Source organism: Protobothrops mucrosquamatus, unplaced genomic scaffold, assembly GCF_001527695.2.
Source record: "Protobothrops mucrosquamatus isolate PMUCROS unplaced genomic scaffold, P.Mucros_1.0 scaffold373, whole genome shotgun sequence".
Classification (NCBI taxonomy): domain Eukaryota; kingdom Metazoa; phylum Chordata; class Lepidosauria; order Squamata; family Viperidae; genus Protobothrops; species Protobothrops mucrosquamatus.
This window is the reverse complement of record NW_015386705.1, coordinates 573,220-599,697: the sequence shown is the minus strand read 5'-3', so window position 1 is coordinate 599,697 and position 26,478 is coordinate 573,220. Positions and strand designations below refer to the sequence as shown.

The following is a 26,478-nucleotide window of genomic DNA, read 5'->3' as shown; positions in this document are numbered from 1 at the left end:
GGGGATTTTTTTCTTTTTTCTTTTTTTTGCAAAAGCAATTATATAATTGAGATTTTGGGTTTGAAGACTAAATAAAAGAATCCTAAATCAACATAAATTGCCATGCTGGATATGTGCAGGCTGGAGGACCTAAGATATCATTTTCAAAACTGTTAGGTGATAATTTTACATTGTTTCCAAAACTGACAGATGATGTATCCTAGTTTTGAAAAAAAGTCTCCTTTTGAAAGCTTTGTCCAATCTAATCCTTAGTTTAAAGATAACAGAGGCAAAAAATCTGGAGGGGCTTTGATTTTCCACAGAAAAAGAATAAGGAAACACCCCAAATACCTGGTCACGGGCTTGCCCATAATGAAGAGATGTTCTTCTATTTAAATTATATTGATAGATTCCAAATGTGCACATATGAGCATTTTATACAAACCTAGACCTCCTTTCAGTGGCATAGGTCCCTCTTGGTTTGGTAATGCGTGAGTGGATTTTGCAAATCAAAGTGGTGTTACTGCCATAAAGTATAAACTATATATCTACAGCTACATCTCTTTTCTTCTTCCAGTTTTTACCAGTGATCAAGAAAATAACATTGCTGGTCAGTTTTGTTCCATTTTCTCAATATCTTAAATGCCTGTATAGTTTTCTGGAAATTTATCTTTAGAAGATGTTTCAGTAATACAATTCTGGAATATTTGGTGAGAGTTTCCTCTCTTCCCACAGCCCCAATAGAAACAATAATTCAGCTTTAACCACCAACAAATTTTCCTTTTTTTTCAAAAAACAACAACAACCAGCTAGACTAAACAGGATTATTATTATTGTTACAATTATAGCCACAACCTACCAGAAACAACAAATAAACTTGAAATCTCCACATTTAACATAATACCGTTTCTTGAAAATCTCCGCAAAAAGACTTAGTTTGTAAATTGGCGTCTGAAAATGGATTAACTACAAGTTTGTTCAAAACTTCAAATCCAAGCCTAAGAAATAAATTGAAATGGTAGCATCACAGTTGAAAAATTGATTAATACCTATTTTGTTTCTACCTCCTCTTCCACTATTCTGATCTGTCGGAAATTGGCTGTTGCCACTTGCTGTCATATCATTTTAAATAAGGAGCTTGGCTAAGGTATATTTTAAAGATTACTGAGAACTATCTTTATCCCTTAGATAAACTCTTATCTGCCTTACATATGAACTACAGGTAGTCCTTGACTTAAAACTATTCATTTAGTGACTGTTGGACATTACAAAGCACTGAAAAAGTGACTTATGACCAGTCTTAGCACTTACAAGTATTTGCAGCATTCCCAAAAACATGTGATTAAAATTCAGCCACTCGGCAATCAGCAAATGTTTACAATGACTGTATTGTCCTGGGGAGACACAATCACTGTTGTCAACCTTCCTGGCTGGGGTCTGAGAAGCAAAGTCAATGAGGAAAGCTGTATTTGCTTAACAATCACATGACTTACATAATAACTATGGTGATTTGCTTAATCATCCCAAAAACAGTTGTAAAATTGGGCATAACTCACTTAGCAACTTAGCAATGGAAATTCTGATCCTAACTGGTCATATGTAGAGCAGTCATTCGAAGCACAAGTCTCATTTAACCGATGTTACCATGTACATAGTGATAACCTCAAATGAGAAGGAAAATGGCTGCAAACATGCTCATTTGTAAAGTCGGAACCATAACACATAGCCCTGTAGCAATGTTTTTTCCAATCTGATACCCTTCAAATGAGCTTGACTGCAATTCTCATAAACCCCAGATAGCAAGATCAATGAGATGAGTTGATAATCAAATGCATTTGAAAGGAGCTAAATTAGGCAGTTTCTGCCATATAATCCAGTTCCTGATTGATATGAGCCAATGCATATAGAACTAGAATTTGAGATAATAGAATGTATGTAGATTATTTGCATATGGTAAACCATTTTACCCAATATGCAATATTTAATGCAAGAGACCTTATAGGACTGGAATTGACAAATGGAAATATATCATGTGCTGTAATAAGGGGCCTCTATTACTGTACTGTAATAGAGGCCACTCCCAACAGCATGTGACAGAAACTAATGTAATAATACTTCCAAGAAAAGGAGAGAGATTATATAATAGTCAAATAGGTCTATTCATTGGCTTTAACAATAACAAACCAAATGCATCCTCCACATTAGAACTGTTGTACCTTCAACATCTGGAAGTAAACAACTATAATTTCATGAGTGTCTCTAAATTTTTTCATAGAATGTGGATGCTTGAATTCAGAATGCTGAACTATACTTCATGTTCAAAATCTTAGATAACTTACGCGTAAGTTTAATTGAAACCAGTTACAGTTACGTCTGGTAAATGTATGTACAATAAGATCAATTGCCAGGCCCCAAAACATTGATTATGAAACCCATTAATAAGTTCCAACATCTTCCCAAAGCCACCCCATGGGAATTCGTTACAAAAAAGAGGGGTGTGTGTGAAACCCGTGCCTTTTTCACAGGGGAACACAGAATGTTCAGAAAAAGTGGATTGAGTTGAGGATATCACTCATAACAACTAATGCCATTAAATTCAAACACAAGAGAAGATTGGAGAACTTGTCAGTGCCATTTGAGGCAAGGCCCAGAATATATGCCCTTGTTTAATTGCTGGCTTGCCATTTTCTCCCTCCCATCTTACCAAGACACCGTGCACTCTTCAACATTTTAGATGGTTGCCATAGTGACCTCACTCACATGCTACCTTCTGAATGTCCACTTTAATGTATGGGTCTGGCATATGCTCTGCAGGGTTGTTGCTGCTGGAGGAAAGCCATTAGATGCCATATTGGGGCTTCTCAGAGCAAGGAACCAAGGCAAAAAACCACACCATGGGATTGCAGTCTCACCTTTATCTGAGGAGCCCTCAGAAGGAAACACTGAGATAGTGGATTTCTCCTAGATTTGCATCAGGAGGGCATTGGATGAAGTCCTGAGATCAATACATTAATGCCCTGATCTGCTGTTTGAAGCAGCCATTGAATCTTCCCTGGACATCCTGTTCTGTTTGCAGAATAACCTTGTAGTGCAATGCTTAATTGCTCTGTTGGGGGACTTGGAATTTGAGGACAAAGAACATACAGGTTTCAAATTTCTTTCTGGGTGGAATATCTTTCAATACATATGTTTATACTGTCTGACATAATGTGATATATTTACCCAGTTTAATAAAAGCAACATTTACATAGCTGATTTCAAGTATTCAAAGCATTTCATGCACATTATCTTTACAACAACCCTGCAAGGTAAAAGAAAGAGAAAGATGAATGGAATATACTCTGGTTTAGAGCAAAGGTTTGGCTGGAAAGATTTTTTTTCTGATAAACATAAATTCCTATAGAGAAATACAAGATGCACTAGGATAATTTCTTCACTTTCATTAAGACTATTGGCTTCTTTGATTTTTAATTTTGCTCTGATTCATTATTGAGAAGTGGCATAAAATTTTGTTATGGAATAAAATTACTAATTTGGATTAATTTCTTGGGTACTACTCATCAGTAAGTGTAGAACATTCCTGAGTGCCCATTGGGCTGCTAGACCAATAAAGAAAAATGTGACACAACTATTATTTTGTTCCAGGAAAGAACAAGAAAAGGAACTGGCAGCTTAACCATAAAGAATGATACAGCTATACTAGGAAAGCATCTCTTGATGCTCTTCATTAGCATTTGACTAGGTTAAAGGTTGTGAATTACCCAAGAAAAGGCTTAGGAGGTGAGCAGGAAAAGAAAAGTTTTGCCCTGCTGCAGTAACTATGTACATTCTTGTTTACACTTTCATTTCTTCATATAAACTTAAGCATAGTATTCCATCCAGAGTTCTCACCTGAGGCACAAATGACCAGGTTCAAATGATATTTTGTACACTTTATGCAAGGACCTAGTTCACTTCAGAGATCTCTAATGCTGGGAAAAGTGGAAGGAAAGAGAACAACCAGTGATAAAGTGGGTGGACTTGATTATAGGAGTGATGTGTGAAAATCTTGAAGGACCAGGTCAGTGACAGCTCATTCTAGAGAATGTTAATTTATGTGTCCACTAACAGTTGAGGCCAGATTGATTGCACAAAATCAACCCACCAGATAGTTGCACATTGTGTGAAAAAGGTACATCTAGGAATTAGCTCTTTAGAAGTCGCAAGTAGAAGGATAGCTTTTTGGATCCAAAGGAGGAAGGGCCCTTCAGACCTAGTGCGGGCTGTATGTGTGTCATCGATTCCTTTAAAAAGTCACAGTCACAGATACTATTAGAAAACCCATGCTGGACCCAGAGTACTTTCCTACACTAAATCCAGTGTCCTGTAACTATCACATGGAAGCCAATTTAACTTGCTCTTAATTACTGCATGGCAAGTCCTTCATATGTGCATCTGAAAAATTTTCTCTAGCCACTATCTAATGTTATGCGAATTGCCCAGTAATTTAATGTAGTCTTTATGTGGGAGCAAAAATGTAAAAGTTGGTCCAATCATAGGAGAAAAGCATAGAAGAGGCCTTCAGCTGCAGAACAGAATATTCTTATTGCGGTTTATCTGCAGCTGAGTTCTTCTGACATTCTCTTGAGCCATACATACCAATGGATTAATAGCACTAAGTTTAACTTTTCTTATTTCTCAGTTTTAAATTTAGTTCAACATGATTCTGCTTCAGTTTGGGTCAAAACAAATTCCTTTTAAAATTAATTGTATTTTCATCAGTATTGCTTATATTTTTTATATGACATTATGCATTATAACTTAAAATATATTTCTGTCATAGTTTCACTAATGTATGCATTTTATGCATGTTTCCCAAATACATATATGTAGATGATTACACACACACACACACACACACAAACACACAAACACATTCTGTATTGCTGAATGGGGAATAATATGAATTTTGAAGAATATTTGCTTCTATTTGTAGATTGACTTGAAATAAAGTAAATGTGAACTAAACAAAATTGGATTATTACATGCCATTTCTGTTACACTACCTTAAGAGCAATTCCTTTGAAAAGAAGGGTATCATTCTCAAAAATAAATAAGTGAGAATAAATAGAAGAAGACTTGGTTGTTCAAGAGTGCCCAAGAAGAAATCAGATTAAAATATGTTGGGTACAATAATAATTATCTTGTGCAACTGAACTTCTTCCATTTTTATACAAAAATAGGAAGCAACAGTATAGTAATGCTACAACACTATATTATGCATGCTTTCTTTTCTTCTATTCCTAGAATTGCAATAAGCTATCTGATGGATCTAAACTGGTGACCTGTTCCTTACCATCCTTCATGCAAAAGTCAGATTGCACAGTTTTTGAGAATATCAGCTTGAAAAATTCAGCTTGATCACTGTAGGACAATGCAATAGGGAAAATAACTATGTTCTGTTCAAGGGCATTATTTTATTGGGTTCAGCTCTTATCATGCCACTGATCTACATGAATACCCCATAAGTTTGTATCAGTTGATGCTATCAGGTAGAATTCAAACTCGTATTTTGGAGATTTTTTTGGCATTTATATAAAATGGGTGGAGGAAGTCTTATCTTAAATCAGAGCCATCACATGACTCTGAGTATTGTATTATGAATAATTTCCCTTCTATTAGATGAATAAATCTGGCAGATATTGGGTTTCTTTGTTTCAGTCCTTAAGTATTAGATTTTGATTTATTCCCAAAGCAAAGAACCATTTTAAAAAGATTGTCTCCAGTTTCCACTTGAACTGAACTATGTATTAGAAATGTAACCTAAATATGACCTGAAATATGGGAAGGCACTCTGCTATGTAAATACAGTTGTTAAATATCTGTAGAAAGAACACTTAATGACAAACATACTTACATTGTAATTAAAAATCATATCGAAGAAATCAGGGAAAGGACTATAGCAGCTTTTAAAGTTCAGTGACCTTCCCCCTCTCAAAACCAAAATAAAACCAAAATCCTGGTACCACCTCTTTGGAGTCTGTACGATATAAGTTAGGTATACTTTGGACCCAATATAACTAATGTTGGTTGTTTTTCAGCTTGCCTTCTAGGAGACCAACATCTTCGGCTAGTTCTGTAATTTTTGCTTGGCAATCCAACAAGTTATTCTTGAGCACAGTTATTTCCTCAGAGTGTGTAGTTAAAGTTTTGTTAATATGATTCATGTAACCCCACATACTTCCTGCATTGCTCTCCAATTCATTTCGGATGTGTTCTAGGCTTCCCGTTACTGTGCCCAGTCTGCCACACATATCTTCTATTTGGGCCACACGGTCATCGAATTGGAGCACTTCTTTCTGCAGGCCGAGAGCCAGACTTTTGCAGTTGCTCAAGTCATTGACGATCCTGGATCTCAGCCTTTCAAGGTCTCCCTTTAGATTCAAGACACGCTTGTTGCTGAAGAGAAGATGGGAGTCTTGATTACTGATCTTTTCTTGAAGTGAATGGACTTCATCTTCTATCTTGCGCTCATGATCATCCAAAGATGAGTTAACATGCACTACTGAGTCAGAGTACTGGGAAACAGAATCCTTCAGCCCAGTTAGAGATTTAGTCATGGTGTTCAAATTGATTTTTAATAATGTGATCTCACCTTGCAAGGTTCCAGCTGTTTCCTCCTCAATCCGTCTCTGCATCTCCAAGATAGTAATATTGAGTTTTTGCAGCAGATCTGAATTGCTGTCCATTCTTAACAGTAAATCTTGGTTCTTGTTTTGGCAGTCTTCTATCTCTGTACGGAAGATTTCTACATCTTTGGATTTGGAAGTGCAACCCAACAAGCAAGTACTCTCCAAGTTCGTCAGTTGGCTCTGTAGTACTTCCATCTTCTCATCTGTTTCCCTTGTTATGGTAGCAAGCTCTCCTTCTAAGAAGGGCATTACAGCTCCATCTAGCCCCAATGCAGAACTGACATTATTCACATCTCCTACAATAGTTATGAGTCTCTCCTCCAAGGTTCTCATTTTGTTTTCAAAAAGAGCTTTTGTGCCATCTAGCTCTGATCCCATCAAACCTCTCATGCTGTTCTCTGCATTAGAACAACAACTTCCTATTTCCCTCTCTGTAAAATTCAGCCTAGCCTCAAGGTCCACAAAGTGTCCTTCAAAGAGATTCCCCAAAGTATCGGGGGACAATTCAATATCTACCCTAGAGTTTAGATTTTTCTGAGACTCAGAAATACTATGTAGGCCTTTTTCCAAAATATCCATCCGTTCAGTGAGGTAGTTCAAGTTGCTACAGCAGTTTTCTACAACTGTCAGTCCTTGAATCTGTGTTTCCAGTTGAGAAATGTCTTTCTTGATTTCCAGTTCTTTGCCATCCAAGATCTGCTGAAGTCGAAGGTTGGCTGCTTTCTCTTCCTCACATTGCTGTTTTACTTCCTTGATCTGGTAATCACATGTTCCCTGAATATTTATCAGTTTTTTCTCAAAGCCATCCAAAAGCTCCACCCTCAGGTTGCTAAGCCTGTTGTCTATATATTCTTCTAACATATCAATTGAGGTGAGTGGTGAAGGCCGAGCTGATTCCATTAAGTGTTTGATCTGCCCGTCATGATCAAGGACCATGCCATGCACTTCTTCAAGTAGGTTAGTCTTGATTTTCAGTGAATCACTCATCTCAGTCACTTTGCCTAAGATCTCACCCACAGGTGGATAAGGAGAGAGCTCAGCTTTGTCTGCAGCATCCACAATTCCATCAGGAATGATTCCGAATCCCATGGCTGAATCAGGAACAGTTGGACTATTCATGAGGGAGCCAATCATTTTACTAGTATCTTCCTGGATGGCAAGTCGCAAGTGATCCCCCAAGCCACTCACCATATTGTATAAGGTATCATAAGACTGTGAGAGACGTCTGACCTCCTCTTCTAGATGGTCCAGTTTGTCTCCAAACACAGTAGGCATTTTTCGACCTAGGAGCAGGACATAAACAGAAATAATGTGACTATTACTCTTTTGTAGATACACTTAGATGATTATTGTCTGGATTCAGGCCATGCTATCCATCAGGGGACCAAAGCTATGTGTGTGTGTGTGTAATGGTATGTGGGAATGATCTTGGGAGACAGATAGAAGACCCATAGATTAGACAATTGTTAAATAAGTGGCAACTAAGTCTGCAGAAAAACTGGAGGTATGCTAAACAACTGAGAAGGGACCCTCTCTAGCTTTTAGGACTATAAAGATGGGAGGCAAGATTCTGTTAATGTAACCTTATTGTAATTTTAAAGCTAGTATTTCTGAATGTGCTTCTTGCCTGGACTATCTCACAAGGCTGAGGAGGACTTCGAGTAGCTTTTACAACGTATATCTTATCATCGCATAATCTCAAGTAATAATCCAAAACGGGCTTCTGCGCAAATGCCACATCCTTCTACCTTTCAATGGTACCAAAAGAGGTTGAAATGAATGAGTAACGCAACATGGCCATTTCACTTTTAGAAGTAAGAGGGTGCGGCTGCTTTACCAGCAGCTTTGGGGCTTCCTTTGTTCAAGTCTTTGTCAAAATAACCCATCCATTTGCAGATCTGCACAGCATCCTGTGAAGGGACAGAGCAGCCAGCCCATTGTTATCATGAGCAAAAGCAGCTAAAATGAGTCTTTCTGTTGCTCTACAAACAATGCTCTGCCTGACTCCCAGTATAAGCCTCTTGAATTTATTTAGAGGTGGGTGAATCTGGCAATTTCAATTTATTTTACTTTTCCATTTTAATGTTGGTTTACTCCATTTCTGCTTTTGTTAGTTTTGTAAAAACAAAAATCGTATCAACATTTGAACATATTTTCATTGACATTATTTCTAGTTAACACATTTTGTAGCCTCATATATGTATTCCCCCATTTCACCACATTCAGCATTCTTGCACATATTTCATTAATTCTTCTACTGGGAAACCTTCCTGGAGTCAAATATTTGTATTGCTGAAGAGAGAGAAGTCTGCATTTTGAAGAAGAATTGCATTTCAGTTTGTATAGTGATCTGAATATGTACTGAACCAATTTCTCCTCTGTTGCTATGTATTGAATAGACTGGCTGGGTTCATACCACACAATAAGTTATAATGTAGCTTGTTCGAGCTTTCAGGATGTGCAAAATATTTCATTTTGTTCTTTCTCCCAGCTGTGCTGTTCAGTTTTTTTCAGGGCTAGTATCTTTCCACAAGTAAATCTTTTATAAAAGAAAAAAAGTTGTGATGTCCTGGATGTTATATGACCATACAATGGATTTTAATTTAATATGATACATGAACCCAATTGTGGTTGATTCAATAAACTATAATTAAACCAAATCATAGCTTTGCACACTATATGGCTAATGTTTTTTCCAGAGTTTGGAGAACAGCCATTATCTGGGTAGTAAATGTTCCGCAAAACCTGTCATTAATTAACTGTATTTAGCACCTAGTCTCTATACTGAGATTAACTTTACATTATAGATGTCCTGTAATTTTTTAGATGTAATGATTGGCTCCCCATTCTTGCTTTTTCCTTTGATCTTATCTGGTGATTTTTGCAAAAATCAAAAGTTCAGCATTATTTTGAGTCATATCAGTGGATGCTTTTAAAAAGACACAAATATCCAAATATGCTTTTTAAAAAAGTTTTAACCACAACTATGATTACTTTTATAAAAATATAATATAATAGTGCATGGGCACTATTAGGCGCATGATGGCTCAGATGTTAAAATCCTGGGCTTGCTGGCTTTAAAGTCACCAACCCAGGTTCAAGACCCAATGGGGTGAGCTCCCAGTACTTGCCCCAGCTCCTGCACACCTAGCAGTTTGAGAGCATGAAAATGTGAGTAGTAAATAGGTACCACTTTCGTGGAAAGGTAACAGCGTGCTGTGCGCCTCGGCATATAGCCATGCTGGCCACATGACCAGGAAAGTGTCTTCAGACAGTACTGGTTCCCTCAGCTAAGAAATGGAGATGAGCACCGCCCCTCGAGTTGGACACAACTGGACAGGGAAACCTTTACTCTTACATTTATGGGCACTATAGAGGCATCATATAGAATGAATTACTATGCATGGTAGATGTCCTGTCTTAATTTTTCTGGTCAGCCAGACTTTGACTTATGTAGGCATATATGAACATGTGAATGTGTGATGTGTTTCATTTAGAGGCTGAGCAATAAAAGTTGTAAGCCTGTGCTTGTTTCTGCATGTCCAACAGATCTGGATAAAAAAGAACAAGGAGCACTGGCAAGATCATAAAGACCGTCTTTATGATCCTTGGTGTGACAAAGTCAGATTTTGATCCTCACCGTAATTATTCTTTTTTGGTATAGGAAATGAGTCCACAGGGATTTTGGGATGAGGTGGCGCTCTGGGACCTGGAAACATCTTCTGAGTTGGAGGCATCTTGGGGCTGGGATGCTGGGATGGAATTCCTGGTTGACTAGTGGGATTATCATGATGGCATCCTTCTCCCACAAGACCCGGGCAGCATTTCCATGCTATTTCAGTGATTGTCTTATATCCAATCTTGTACCTGGGCCTGAAGAATGTGCGATACCTAATAGCCAGGAATAAAGAAAGATAGAGAATTAAGAAATTAAGATTTAAAAATCTGGATACCAATGTCTGTAACACAAGGGTCATGGAAACCTAAAAGGAAAGGGTGATGGATTATGGAATCACATATAATTTTAGATTAAATTAAGATTATATGATGTGACTTCCAAGGAGGATTGGCAATGAATTCACATACTGAACATTTGCACAGTGTATAGAATAGTTTTAAAGTACATAGTTATGTCTTGGGACACTTGACAAGCTTCTGACTGGAAACAAGTGAAATGATGAGGCAAGAAGAATATCATGAAGGCGGGATACAAACAAACAAATCAATCAGTCCCAACTATAATTGTAAGAAGAAGGTAGGAAAATCCCAAAGGTGCTTTTCCAAAAGGCACTTGGACTTTCTTTCTTTTTTTCCTTGAAAATGTTTTGCTTCTTCAGTTTTCTTGGATGTTTGCTTCTTGGATGAGAAGCAAAACGTTTCAAGGAAAAGAAACCAAGAAAGCCCAGTTACCTTTTGGAAAAGCACCTTTGGCACAACCATGCTCTGGGTGATTAAGAATCTGCATACACTAGGTAAGAAAATCAATATGAATAATTTTTTTTACTATAACTTCAAAATGTATTTTAACACTAGAGGGCAGCAACTTCCATACATAGAGTGTGCAACCTTGGTTTGCTTGGGTTGGAATACAGGATCTCAAAGCCTCTCAGCTGGCCCCATTCTCACCCCAACTCCGCTACAACTGTATCAGGATAGTTAAACTATCTGTAGCCCATATTATACCAGAATTTGAAAAAAAAAAGTATTTAAATGATCAGATGATCATATAGCGGATAGGGGCTATTTATGTCTTTGTCCAGTGCAGAAATCCAAATTAAAGCATCCTAATTGATGGCTAGCCAACCTTTACTTGAACACAGCAGGTAAAGAAGAGCCCACCATCTTTCTGGATAACTGATTCAGTTTTTAAACTGCTTGTACTTTTGGAGTTTTTCCTAAACTTCAAACAGAACAAATGAATTATGAAATGAAATTTATGCGGAAGTTATCCATGTTCCATATTCTCTAATGAGTGCAATGTTTAATCAGATTCACAGATAAACACTTTTAAATCACCTGACATGACTTCAGCCAGCATCATATGTTCCTCTAGAGACAGCTCATGCATTCTTCTGCCAGCCATTGCGTGACATATCACTGAGCACAATAATCCAGATATTTTGCTCAGAAATTCTGATGTAGCCAGGGAGACTTTGATAGAAACACTTAAAACTGCTACATCAGTGAGTTATATGAATGTATAAACGGATCCTTGGAGATGCTCAAATCTTTACATGCATCCATTATCATCCATATAATGACATTGAGTCTTGAAATCCTTCACACTGGTTGTAATAATATGTACTAAGACCAATTATAGAAAGTTCTGGTGAGGTATAGACATGCTGGTTGAACATCACACAGAAAGTCACAAGACTTTGGAATTAAGTGATTGTGTGGGCAGCCATAATTCTCAATGCACAGCCTGATTATGCCATACTGTACCCCTTATTGTCACATATACGTACTTCATGCTATTAAGCTAATGTTCTACATATCTGCCAGGCTAAAGATAATCCTCAAGGAAATGCTATGGATTAGTTTAGATGTAGCCCTGATCTGAGGCATAGCCTGTCATTCTGTTCTGTAACTGAAAGTCTCCTGTTGTTTTATGAAATAGCTAATAGTGTCATGGGTTGACTCCTGCTATTATATCTCATTGTCAGTTCTGTCATAAGACTCATCGGGCAGGCATCCTCTCTAATTGATGGGCTGTGTTGCACTAAATATAATGAGGTTCCTGTACGCATGTACCTCTGATGAACAAATGTTTTTGGCAATTCCCCTGCTATTTTCTGGCATAGAGGATACTGGAAAAATCCTCAGCTTCTGGCAGCCTCCGTTTGGGATTCTGCCCTAAGTCTATGTGCTGTTGAACTTGTCATAAGCTTCTGTTTGCCTTTTATTTTGTTGAATGATATGTAGAAGATCTAAGAATGTAAAGCCTTGGGGAGATTTGCTCCCCAAAGGAATCTCTAGTTTGCTGTGATGAACAACTCTGGTGTGCGCGCACACACGTACACACACCCACACCACAAAATAGCCTGGATGGGTTGGAGAATGTAGAAAAAGCTGTTGCACTGAACCATTGCCAACTGCTTGCCTGGCACACAACCATAACTCTGCCTTCCCGCAGACATCTGGGCCACTTTTTTTTGGCCAAAGGTCAGAGTTGTAAAAAGAGCAAATCATTTCACAGACCAAAGGAGGAAAACAGCTGGCATCAGATCTCTTCTAACAGGCTATGCTGCCCTTACTGCTGTTTCCAGTTAGAAGTGAGACTCTCCTTTTCAGGAGGAGAAAAAAAAACCTTCTCAAAGTGCAAAACACCTCCACTTCACATATCAATAACAGGAAGGATTTATGGCAGCTGCACAAACAGTTATCAGTGGCCCCCATGTTGAAAAAAAAGCTTCATCTATTTCAGGGGTAGTCAACCTTGGCTCTTTTATGACTCGTGGACTTCAATTCCCAGAATTCCTGAGCCAGCTTAGCTGGCTCAGGAATTCTGGGAGTTGAAGTCCACGAGTCATAAAAGAGCCAAGGTTGACTACCCCTGATCTATTTCTTCATTTCCCAAGCTATGTAGATATTGTGGTAGGGTTGCTTTGGCCCAGAAAACATCCCCTTTTTCTAGCCTTATTCTTAGTCTGAAAGACAGGAAAGATAAGACTGCTACTTTCTCATTAAGCCTTAGATTATTAATTGAGAAGGTAACACTACTCAATCAAAAGTATCAGCAGTAGCCAGCCAAAATGTCTGCATTTGACCAATGGCAGAATCAGGGGTGTCCTTGAAGGGGCTCAAAAAATTCGAGAAGGCACCTGTGACCTCATGATTATGGCTTGAGTTTTTGATCCCCTTTACCCTGAGAGACTAACCAGCATAGCCTCATTTAGCCTAGCCTTCTACCCTACCCGGAAGAGGATAATCCTTGATTTGAAGGGATTTCCTGATGAAATTTAAGATTTATTTATTTATTTCAAGTTAAATTCCACCCAAGTACCAAATCCAAACTCATTTATTAATTATTATGGTTGTTGTTGCTATTTTCTTAACAACTTTAACTAAAAGGAATGAAAAAGGTATGAGAAGCAGCTGGATAATGCTGGACCAGTCACTGTCTTTCAGCCCAACCCACTTCAGAAGATTGTTGTTGTGGAGAAAAGGGAAGGAGGAAAGGGGATTATGTATATTATGTTTGTTGCCTTGAGTTACTTACAGAGTAATAAAGGCAGAATGAAAATCTAATTATTAAAATCTATAATAAACAAATATAAATTATGATTGATTGCACAGTCATCCAAATATTTAGACTGGATTTGACATCTTTGTCCACTTATTGAGTCCTTCCCAAGGACTAGGAATAGGCAGGTGTTATTTAATGGCGTTAAAGGTACATTTGCAGAATGTAAAGCTATTCCAAGTAGTGCTGCCCTTTGCAATTGAGTGATGGTGATTTTGTCAAAGCTGATGGTGTTCAAATTGAGCTCCAGATGTTTTGGGATTGCATGCAAGGTGCCTATTATTATTGATATTGTCTTTGCTTTCTTTTGCCATAGACATTCTACTTCTATTTGAAGGTCTTTGTATTTCATGCTTTCCCAGTTCTTTCTCTTCTATTCTGCAGTATCTCCAGATACTGCAACATCTATTATCCAGACTTTTTCCTCCTCCTCAAAACTCAAGGATGACCTCCCAAAGAACATCCCTGTAAGGTGGATTGGGTTGAGAGAAAGACTAGCTAGCTTCCTAAGGGAGGCCTAGAACTCATTGTTTCCTGGTTTCTAGGCCAGTACCTTCACCACAACACAAAACTGATTTTCAGTAATAAACATGAGATGGAAATTGACTGCTCCAGTTAACAGCACTGTTGTTTATTATTATTCTAATTGTCCAAAATGAACACCACAGTGTAACCACCTTGGTACCAATAATTCAGGCAAGGACTTAAGAATTATGGAGCTAATGCAATAATACGTGTGACTTTTCCAAATAGATTTTTACAAACTGAGTGGTGTGACATCCAGTACTTATACTTTAATAATTTCTAATTATTTGATGAACCAAAATATTCAATTATAATTGATATGGTGATCATAATCTTTCAACCCAAATTGCAAGTCACATTTTGTATTATTGCTGTTATTATTGTTTATATACTGTATCTTTAACAAGGTGCAGAAACACAGAAAAACCACTATAGATACAAAATGTTGTTCAATACTGTTAGCTGACAACTTGACAACCACCTAGTAATAATATTTAAAACACATCAAACACATATCTACCTAGATGAATACCCTATGATAGTGTCCATACACCTATAATATACTTGCATATAATAGTTATTTTCTGTATTCTAGGACAGACTCACCAGTTGGATTCAGTCATATTTAAAACTATGATTCACGGCATATTTACTTGGAATAAATCTTTTATATCTTTCTTCCAAAGAATCTTTTCAAGAGCCAAGCAAACATACTGAGGAAGTCATTAGTGAGGCTGCTGACAATAGTAAAATGTGCAAAGTTGGGTCAAATCTCATCAAGTGGTCACAAAATTCTGGTTGAAATTGGAATCTAGTTATTTTTCTAAGAACAGTGCCAGAAATAAATGCACTCATCATAATTTGAGACATGCTCTGCCTGAATATGTTAAAGGTAGAATGATTTATAACAGGGGTCCCCAACCTGTGGGCAGTGGCCCACCACTGCTGGCCACCGGGCTACGGGACAAGCTGGCCAGTGCGCGCACATGTGCATGCACCCCCTCCACTTGCACTAGTGCTGTGGCTGTGGAGCACAAAAACAGGACACTGTACCACGGGGCATGAAAACGGGACACTGTCATGCCTCAGGGCATGAAAATGGATGCTTCTGCGCCTTGAGGTGCAAAAATGGGATGCCGTGGAAGAATGGGGCAGGGCTAGCGAGTATCACATGGACACTAGCACCACCCCATTTGCATCACATGCACGCTCGCGGCCTTGTTTGCGTGCACATCCATGCATGCATGTAAAATGCTGCCCCCTCCCTTTCCCTCCAGTCTGCCAACCGAGAAAGGTTGGTAACCTCTGATTTATAAGAAAGGTGTGATCAAGCCAGAGGTTACCTGGATGATAAGATCCATTAACAGAGCTAGTAAATCACCTGCTTTAGCTCTCTCACTGAAATCTGTAAGATTTAGCAATAGCAATAGCACTTAGACTTATATACCGCTCCATTGTGTTTTACAGCACTCTATGAGCAGTTTACAAATGTCATCATATTTCCACCAACAATCTGGGTCCTCATTTTATCAACCTCGGAAGGATGGAAGGCTGAGTCAACCTTGAGCTGGTCAGGATCGAACTCCTGGCAGTGGGCAGAGTTAGTTTGCAATATTGCATTCTAACCCCAGGACCAGCACAGCTCCCAAGATTTAGAACTGATTTTTTTTTCTATACTAAAGTAAGGAACAGTTTCATCTGAACTTTTATATCACCTTAAGAATTCAGTGGCTAGAGAAGCAATTTATAAAGATGTCAAATAAATTAATGAACAGCTTTTCACTATGGCAATACAAATAATTAAAACTAGTCAATTTCCTAACTTTCCAAAGCTACATAAAAATTGCTTTATGGAAAATCTTCCTCCACATCAGGCTTTGTCATGGTTGATAACCACTCCAAACCAGAGTGGCTATACACTGGGTATTCTTGAAAACATTTTTTCCTGGATCTAAAGTGGCTTATTTGAACCTAGAACAAAGCTACTGTTTTATGAAATGGCGCAGCAGTATAGAATTTGTAAGTAATCTGTTTTTCCCTTGCCTTGGCCATAAACTCTTGGCTCTCTCCACCTTATGGCTCTTGAACTTAATCACTCTATTCTTATAACTCCCCACCCCCAAAATATACACCTCACCACAGAGCTTCAACTTATTTTTTCTTGTGAATGGTAAGACTTAGAGGTCAGGATTTTGACTCAATGTACAGTATGTCTTGCATGTTTCTCTTCCTCTGCTAGAGCAAACACTCATTGTATCTCATGGTGGTCACTACATATTCTAAACATATTAAGGTTGGCTAAATTGATGACAATCACAAATTGTTTGCAAAGTACTTTCTATGGTAAAGACTGGTAAATATAAACAATAATATGGAAGTAATTTTTAAACAGTACTTACAATTTTTTTCAAGAAAGCTAGCAGAAGATCAAAATAGGGCTGATATCCATGGCCAGGAAACAAATATATCTTACAAGAGTGTATTGTCTGGCAATTTTCAAGTAAGCAAGCAGCAGTCCCATAAGTGAAAACTGATCATGTTTCATCATTGTGTAAATGATGAAGGTCAAACTAAAATACCCCATAAAAGTTGATTTTCTAATTTTTCCAGCCTATCAAATTCATACATAAGCCTAATTTTTAGCCCAGGTTTTTCACTTCTGAACTTAGCAATACCTTTCAAAAGCCTCTCATTTACCCTCTCATCTTTATTTAGAAGAAAAAAGAAAAAAAAATCACACCTCTGCAAATCAGCTATTCTGCTACCAGATTTCAGAAGCATACTCTCAAGATGCTGGGTGAACCAGTGTGATCTAAACAGGCCTCATATAGAATCCACATAGTGACTTTATAGACAAGACACTTTTGATTGTAGGTAACAGAACTAGATTTGAAATTTAGGGAATCACCTTCTGTATACGAATTGGAAGAATGCAGAAATTCTACTGATTTTTTTTAAAAAATAAACACATATTTTCTCTGGCATAGATTGCCTGGATTATATCCAAATCTTGTTTATTCATATTCCCAGTGCACTTTTCTGCATAATCTTGGCACAATCGTCACCTTTCCCATTATTATATTGCAGAATTCCTTGATACTTTCTAGTATGTTAACTACAGCTCCCATCAGCCCCATGTAGTCTAATACAGGTAATCCCTGATTTACGACCACAATGGAGCCCCAAATTTCTGTTGTTAAGTGAGACATTTGTTAAGTGAGTTTTGCCCCATTTTACAACATTTATTGCCACAGTTGTTAAGTGAATCACTGAAGTTGTTAAGTTAGTAACCTGATTGTTAAGTGAATCTGCTTTCTCCCATTGATTTTGCTTGTCAGAAGATCACAAAAGGTGATCACATGACTTTGGGACACAGCAATCATCATAAATATGAACCGGTTGCCAAGCATCTGAATTTTGATCATATGATTATATAAATGCTGCAAAGGTTGTAACTGTGAGAAATGGTCATAAGTCACTGTATTCAGTGCTGTTGTAACCTTGAATGGTTACTAAATGAACTGTTGTAAGTCCCACATGTTTTTCCTGTTATCCCCTCTTTCTAAACTGTAAGCTCTTTCTGCCTACATTTTCTCTTTCTTTCTGAAAATTGCGTATATGGACAATATACAGTCAGCAACATGATCATCATGTATCTTTGTACCATTTCATTGCCCAAATCACAGAGTCGAAAAAATACAGAAAGTATCTAAAAACATTTGCTTTTCTGGCCCATAATGAAAGTAAAAGCTACCTCCAAAAATGTTAGCCTGGTTGCAGATCTTCTATTGATTAGCTGCTATTGAACCCACCTCCAATAGCATTATATAAAAGGTCCTGTGCAAGCATCTATGGAATGGGGCTGTTTTCCTTTCACTCACAATTCTTTGGATCTAGTCCATAATACAAGAAAGATTTATGCTATATTTGGGTCAACTTCCAAGAAATACATGATCATGCTGAGCAGTTTTTGGACTCTTGGCTAGTGTGAGCCTTTGTTGGAAGCAAGGAGGCATTACATCCATTCAATTTTTAAATACAACAGCACTTCTGTCACTTAAAATATGATGTAGGAAAGCAAAGGAGGCATGGGAAACTGATGCCTAAATTGTCCTATAATAAGCATTACATTTATATATGGAGAAAGTCTTATCTGTTTCTCTCTACTGAGTGGTTTTCCATCAGCAAACTCCCATTATTCATAGAGACAATATCTGGTGAAGTGAAAAGAACCAATCCCTGCATTTTTTGCAGGGGCATTAAGGTCAAATTGGGCATTTGGATGTACCAAAATTCTCTCTGGAAGAAAGAGAGAACTGGAGATTGCCCACATGTACTTTGGACAGCTGATCTTTGTGAGAAGACTACAGAAATGATTGTTTTTACAGCCACTCGATTTGACGAAGCCTCATCTTTTTAATCACTTTGGAGTTTTATTTTTCTTATTGTTTGTTTAAGACTAAAAAACTTTCAGAATCACAGGATTCCCAGTCACTGGGTGGGATTCTCTTCAATCCACTTAAAAAGAAAGAATATCACATCTTTCTAGGTTTATAAGATCTTTATTTTTTTTGGTGATTTTTGCAGCAAAGAGGTGATTCCAGAGTTGTTTCTGGAAAACTTTATAAATGGTAAAAGCTTTATGAAATTGATTTAAAGAAAGGCTTTAAAGTTAATTAGAAAGGGCTTCTTATGTGGGAAAAACATACTGTATCTTGTTTACAAGCAAGACTTTAAAGATCGATTACTAGTGCACAAATTGGCTACTTTAAAGGAATTGTTTGATTTATGGGCCTGTGAAGCACTTGAACTCTATTGGAACAAAAACCTCTACTGAACAAATCCTTCTGGAGATAACTGAGGGGAATTCTAAGTTGGATTTAAAAATTACAACTTATAAGAAACAGATGTAAATATTAGATTTACAAATGCAATTGGAATCATTTAAACATTGAACAAGACATTATGGACTACCCTTTTAAACTGAAATATAAGATATATATACTGAAGTTATTTAATGAAAATTACAAGTAGACCTGAAAGATGATAAGAATTTTGAGATAGCAGGAAAAGATACTAGAAGAAAACAGGAGTTGGAATTATATTTATGAGATTTAGGATTGGCTAGGAGGAAGAAGGAAAAATCTAAAACTGGTTTATCTGACTATATTTAAAAGTGTTCTTATTTCTGGTCATGCTTATTGGTTATCTGGATTGGATAGTTTTTCTTTTGGAAATGTCTAAAGATGTAATTTTTAAACTTGGCAACTTTATAATATGTGGACTGCAGTTCCCAGAACTTTCTAACCAGTCACTCACTGAGTGCCAAGCAGTTTAACAACTGCAAGGAGCTGAAACTGAATATTGTTTAACATCTGACAAAACATACCTGACAATGAACGATCCAACAAAAGGGACAGCATCAGACAACTACAAGCTAATTACTTGCTTACCAACAATTTTCAAATTGCTAAGTGGTGTGATAGCTGATGCAGTCCAACAGCATCTAGTTAAAAACAAGATCTTTCCACCTGAGGAAACTGTCCAAACAGAAGAGGAACAAAGGATCATTTCCTATCGGTAGTCATTGACTTATAATTGTTTAACAACAATTTGAAATTATAATGGCCTTGGAAAGAAGTGATGTATTACTTGTCCTCAAAGTTACAATCATCATACAAACTCTGTGATCATGTGATCACAATTCAGTCATTTGGCAATCAGCTTGCATTTATGATGGTTGCAGCATCTTGCAGTTACATAATCATGATTTGCAACCTTCCCAGTCAGCTTCTCACAAGCAAAGTCAATTGGGGAAGCTGGATTTGCTATGGTGATTCACTTAATGACCAGGGTAAATTGGTTGTAAAATCGGCTTTCATCACATCGTTTTATGACCTCACCAACTTACAAAGGAATTTCCAGCCCCTATTGTAGTTGTAAGTTAAGGACTACCTACAATTGACAAGATGATTTTGGAAATCATCCTGCAAGACAAGGAAGATCAATTTGAGTGGAATTTAGATTGATTACAAGAAGACATTTGAATACCTGCCACAATAATCAAGAGCCTAGTAATAATAGAATTCAGAAGAAATCTCAGAAGCTTTGTGCATGATCAATGGCAGAAGGAAAGACACAGTTGTAGTCAATGGTGATAGATTGAGAGAGGTTAATATCAAGAGAGAAGAGTCTTTCTTACCTCTACTATTTTTCATTGCATTGATTCCTCTGTCAATGATACTGAACACTGGCATTAACAAAATCACTACCAGTCAATTACTGCCTGGCAGATTTATTTGGAACACCTTACATATGACAATATCTTTAACATCATCAAACAACAATATCTGCCTATCCCAGGTTCTTGGGAAGAACGCAATAGATATATAAAAATGCCAAATCGAGTGTAAACATCTGGCTGACTTTGCATCAGCCATAGTAATAATGATATTCCACCTTTACTCTGTAAACTCAGAGCAGCTCTCAGGAATTGCAACTCCCTGTGGAATTGAATGGGCTGAGAGAAAGACAGATCTAGTCTTAATTCATCCAAGTGGCTCACATGGTTAGGACGCTGAGTCAGAAGACCATTGAAAGGTTGACAGCTTGGCAGTTTGAAACCCAAGAGCGTGAGCCGCATAACAAAATGAGCTCCTGTTAATTTATCCCAAAGTCCGCCAACCTAGCAGTTCGAAAGCATGCAAATGCAAGTAGATAAATAGGCACCAGTTTGGTGGGAAAATAACAGGAACATGAAAGGAGTCCCTTCAGGTGTCCCCTGGGCAATGGTGATGTCACCAGCTAATCCTTTCAACCCAGAAGCGCCTTGGCAAGTGCTTCCAACATGAATGTAGTAGTCATCCATGGATTAAGGGTGGATTTAAGACTCCCTAGTCTTCACTTTTCAACTTAGCCAGTTTAATCACACTGGCTCAGAAGACTAATAAGAAGATGACTTTTGCTACTATCTATGATAAAATCAATATTCAGGAGTGACTTTTCTCAGCTCAAAAGATGTTGAGAGATCTCTACACCTTTATCTCTGGCTATACTTACATGACTTTTCCAGGACACTTGGGTCCCCAGCTGCACTTGTGATACTCAGCTTTCACATAATTCTCCACTCCATCCTGAAGAATGCACGTAACATTCCTCTGCACCACATATGCACAATAGATCCTGCATGAAAGCAAAGTCAGATTTGGTTAAACATCTGACAACCAGATTTATCTCCCAACCCCTCTCAAACCTCCAGGCCAGACTTTGCAGTTTTCCAGTTGGGCAAACAGCTAAAGGGTTCTCCTTTTGGTTTTTCATTAGCAGGGAATGAGCAAATAGCTGAGACCATCAACCAGAAAGTTTCAGACAAAGACAAAATTATTTGGAGAGACTCAACTATGAAAGTACAAACTAGTAAGTCAAGTGGTGTCTGGGTGACCCAGTAAAAATTTAAAATTCAAATTCTACATTCCTTAAGTACCAATATTTGGATACATTGAATGCTTCTTTAGATGAATGCCATTTTTTTTCTAACAAAACCTATATAGGAAAAAGTACTCAGAGTTATTCACAAGTTGAAACCAAGTAAGTAGTTAACAATTTAAGGTATGGGATTCATACATAAAGCTGAATCAGTAACAAAACTATTATGAAAATAATTTCAGTTGGAGCTTTTTCAGCAATAACAGCCTAACAGATGTCAGTATGCAAAACTGCATCTCCACTCTGTAAGCCACTTGGTGACCAAATTGTCTATCCCTCCCAATTCCCCCATCACACATGCACAAAAAGTAATTTACTATAGCCTTATTCAAATGTGTAATGTGAACAATGTGGGCAAGGAGTGAGGTAGGGTTTATTTGCAAGCACTGTCTCTTCTGTATACCTTAATGTCTAAGTTCAGAATAGTTACTTCACTGTGAATCAGAGGCTGACAGACCTTAGAACATAGCTATTAAACTTAATATATCTTAGTAGATGACAGTCTTTGTGTGACTTTGTCTGAGTTTAGAAGGTAGGCAAGATCTGGTCTGGTTAATACTTGGAGGTAAAACTCCAGGGAATACTGAAACTATAGAATGTGAAAAGTGGAATGACATTCCTGAAAAGGCAATGGCAAACCATTTCTATACTGTTACCAAGAAATGGCATGGATATATTTACGTAGCCTTGTGAAGTCAAGAGTTGAGACTGATGGAAAAAATCTGTAATGTACATATCTATTTTTATCTTTGATGTATTTAAAGTGACTATAATGAACAGAATATAAAACTTTTTGAATTGGAAGGAGTGCTTTCCTTCCACTCCAAAACAAGGGCACGTGTGTACCCTCCAGTCTTTTTGACTCCTGACAACTGTCTGGGAAAGTTGTTGGGTTGTGGGTTGGTTTTTTTTTTTTTGACAAGGTTTTTCAGAAGAGGTTTGCCATTATTTTTTCCCTAGGGCTGAGGGAGAGTGACTGGTCTAAGGTGAGCCACCTGGCTTCATGTCTACAATGGGAAAAGAACTCAGCTTCTGATCTGACCACTACACCAAACTGGCTCTCCCAAAGGAAGCAAATACATCCAAGTTGTTATGTTTTTTCAATGAATCTGCCCATTTTATCCACTGCGTGAAAATCAAAAGCTACTGAAACTTTGTTGTTGTTGTTCAGTTGCAAAGTCATATCCGACTCTTCACATCCCCATGGACCATAGCACGCCAGGCGCCCCCATCCTCCATTGTCTCCAGGAGTTTTCTCAAATTCTGAAATTTACACTGAAATTTACATTATCCCTATTGTGTGTTAGCTTTGAAATACTATTCCCACTGTCCTCTTTACTGGTATACTAAGTCTTTCCCTTTTTATAAATAAATATGAATGTCCTTTAGAGATAGACCTTCCATATATTCCTCAGTTCATATCTAGCATATGCCAGGATATCATCTGCTATGCATGCCCTTGTCTCAGCCAAGGTTGTGGTATTTTCCTGTCCATCAAGTGCAGAGGCATAAACTAGATTACTATTTAATTTCCCTGAAATTTGAGTAAATGCTAGTTTTGGGTTTTGCCCATATCAGTTGTTTTTCTGGCATTAAAGTCTGCAAGACATATTTGGAGGTTGACGAGCAAGAAACTTATCCCTGATACTGTATCTGTCTCTATGAAAACCAATACTTTGAGATAATTTCAGTTTCAGAATTTCTGGTATAGTACCTGATTTTGTTTTCTTTCTGTGTTGAGCTCATGGAATGAAAATAGAACAAATAGTTTATATCAGCTTAATGGTTAATCAGTATTTTAAAACATTTCAGATTGTTGAAATCTGCTGAATGGTAATATATTCAGATAATATTGCCTAATTTGGACCAGATACATAAAAAGCATATGAAACCTCTCAAATTTATTATCACTACTAAGAGCTTTTGGATGATTCCAAACCTACAATTTATTTTTACAGACAATTGAGGAGTTTTATAAGATAAATATTGGTAAGTTGTAAGAAATATAGAATAAAAAATTGGAAACTTCTGTTTTTTAAAATAGCAATGGGTTAGGAGTTTAAAATTTCTACATGTTGCTATTAAGACACACTTCTGCAATTCAACAAGAAATTCCATATTAAGTGATTTGGATAATTCAGAGGATGTTTAGTAAGGGCTAGAAATCAACCTTAGAATAATAGTGTAGATACTGACACATTTGTTCTGGGGCTATTCCAAGATTATTCCTTTCTGGTTTAATATTTATAAACTTATGGTGTTGGCAAAAGAAATAAGATTTAAATACATCATTATAATGTTGATCTATATTCAAAAGCCTATTATTGCATTGAGTGCTCTGGATTTATTGTGCATGGACTATTCCTAATTAGACTGCTTTACTATGATGAAAAGACCTTCCATACTTGACATAAAAATCCTGGAATTTATAATATGTTTATTCAGCACTTTGAAGTTATAAAGCTGTATTTCTCAAGAACACTTTCTTTTTGGGGGAAAGGAAGACCAATTCTCCTCTGTATGATCTATGGTTGATCAGTTGTTTAAAATACTAAAATATTATTTTCATGGATATTATTTATTTACCTACCTATCTTCCTACCTACTGTATGTTTTAATATTATCATGCTGTTGATTTTGTTTCTGTTACCTTTGAGCTTTCCTTATTCTTCTTCTTTTGGCATTGCATGTTAAAAGCACTGTTTTTTTCTTTTTAACAAACTGCATGGGTGAGTGGAATTGAGAAACTTACAATATTCCTACAGTTTTCCATCAGTTGCCATTTCAAATTATATTCCCTCTGATCCTCTAAGTATCACAGCATGGATAGTCTTAATATCTATGAATTTATTTAACTCCATTCTAAAGCTATTTACTTTGTTAGCTGATACCATATCTTAAAACAATTACTTTTGACATTCAGCTAAGCATCAAGTTCTTCCACTGTTTATTATGAATTTGTCATAGAGATGGGAAAATATGAGAAGAAATAAAGCAGCAAACACTATAGGAGTTGCTCTGTTCCTCCTGGTTGTTTTAGATACTCCTTTCTTGTAACTGTTGTTATTCCAGATCTAGAATTATTATTAATTTGTATAAAGTATTTACAGTATTGACTTTCAGTCTAGTTCCTCCTGCGCATGTGCGTGATGGCGGACCTCCTGCGCATGTGCGTGATGGCGGATTCCTCCTGCGCATGTGCGTGATGGCGGACCTACTGCTTTCGGCTCCGTAGTCTCCGCGGGGTCCTCAGCGGAGATGGGGAGCCTCTGAAGGTCCGGGGGTGCTCGCCGGCCGGAGCTTGGTAGGAGGAGAGGGTCGGCGAGCGAAGAAGGCACGTTGGACCGCAGGACCACCTAGGCGGGGCCGCGAGCGGAGAGCGGTGAGGCGGAGAAGCCGAGCGGTGAGGCGGAGAAGCCGAGCGGAGAGGTCTGGCGAGTGAGCGGGGCGGCTAGGAAAGTCGGCGGCCGGTCGACTCGGGGCCTAGCGGCCGGGAAAATCGGCGGCCGGTCGACTCGGGGCCTAGCGGCCGGGAAAATCGGCAGCCGGCCGACTCGGGGCCTGGCGGCCAGGAAAATTGGCGGCCGGAGGACTTGGGGCCTGGCGGCCGGGAAAATCGGCGGCCGGACAACTTGGGGCCTAGCGGCCAGGAAGATCGGCGGCCGGACGTGGCGGCGGCCTGATGCGGCGATGGCCAGCGGCTTGACGCGATGGCAGCTCGGCGGCCTTGGGAAAATCTATGACCCGAGGCTATGGCGGCCTGGCGGCCTGGCGCGGCTGCCTGGCGGCCCGATGCAGGGGCGGCCCTGCGGCCTGTTGAAGATCTGGCGGCCCGACGAGAGTCTGGGGCCTAGTGGCGTGGCAGCCTGGCGGCCTGGCGGCCTGGGGACCAGGGTAGCCCGACGGCCTATAGGGAGAAGTGACCAGAAACGTGGCATACAGTGGCCCAGAGGTTGTGCCGGCCCAGCGGCGTGGTATACAGCGGCCCGGAGGGTGCGCCGGCACAGTGGCACAGCGGCCCGGGCGGAAGAACGGCCCGGGCGGAGGACAGGGCCCAAGGGAGGCATTGGCCGGAGGGATATGCCTGATGGTGAGTGCCTGGGGGCCCTGGGGACCTGTGTGACTGGGCTCGGCGGGCCTGGAGGCCTACGCTGCTGGCTGGCCAACTTTGACTGCAACTCCCTCCCCCCCCTCTTTCTTTCTTATGGGGGGTATAAAGATCTACGAACTACGCCGCCTTCTTCCAATCCATCTAACCCCTTGACCACCACCACGAGGACTTTCCCCCTTCCCAACTCTGCTGTTGGACCTCCTGTCATGACTCGGGACTGTATTCCAGGAGGGAACTGCTGGCCCTGCGCGACTCCCCCATTGCGCAGGCATGGCCCAACACGATTCCGAGGGCCGGCCTTAATGAAGGGGTTTGGAACCCCGAGAGGTGGCATTTAGCGGCAGCAGGGAGGGATCTAAGAAGGAGGAAACTATATGCCTTCTTAGAGGGGTGTTTTTCTAAATTTTTAGGGGGTTCGGGGTTGGCCCGAGGGGAACCAGGGGAGTCCTCTCGGAGGCCAA

General features: G+C 38.8%; 1 protein-coding gene across 1 annotated transcript in view; it reads right to left on the bottom strand.

Moving 5' to 3' along the window:
• Window positions 1-6,038: 6,038 nt before the first annotated feature.
• The window catches only part of EMILIN3 (elastin microfibril interfacer 3), a 34,532-nt gene continuing 14,092 nt past the window's right edge, over window positions 6,039-26,478 (bottom strand). Inside the window, exons 2-4 of the mRNA XM_029284100.1 lie at window positions 21,481-21,603; window positions 10,291-10,541; window positions 6,039-7,933 (exon numbers count right to left, since the gene is read on the bottom strand). Coding sequence (XP_029139933.1) covers window positions 6,039-7,933; window positions 10,291-10,541; window positions 21,481-21,482 — 2,148 coding nt within the window. The 5' untranslated portion in view covers window positions 21,483-21,603. The remainder of the gene's footprint in view (window positions 7,934-10,290; window positions 10,542-21,480; window positions 21,604-26,478) is intronic.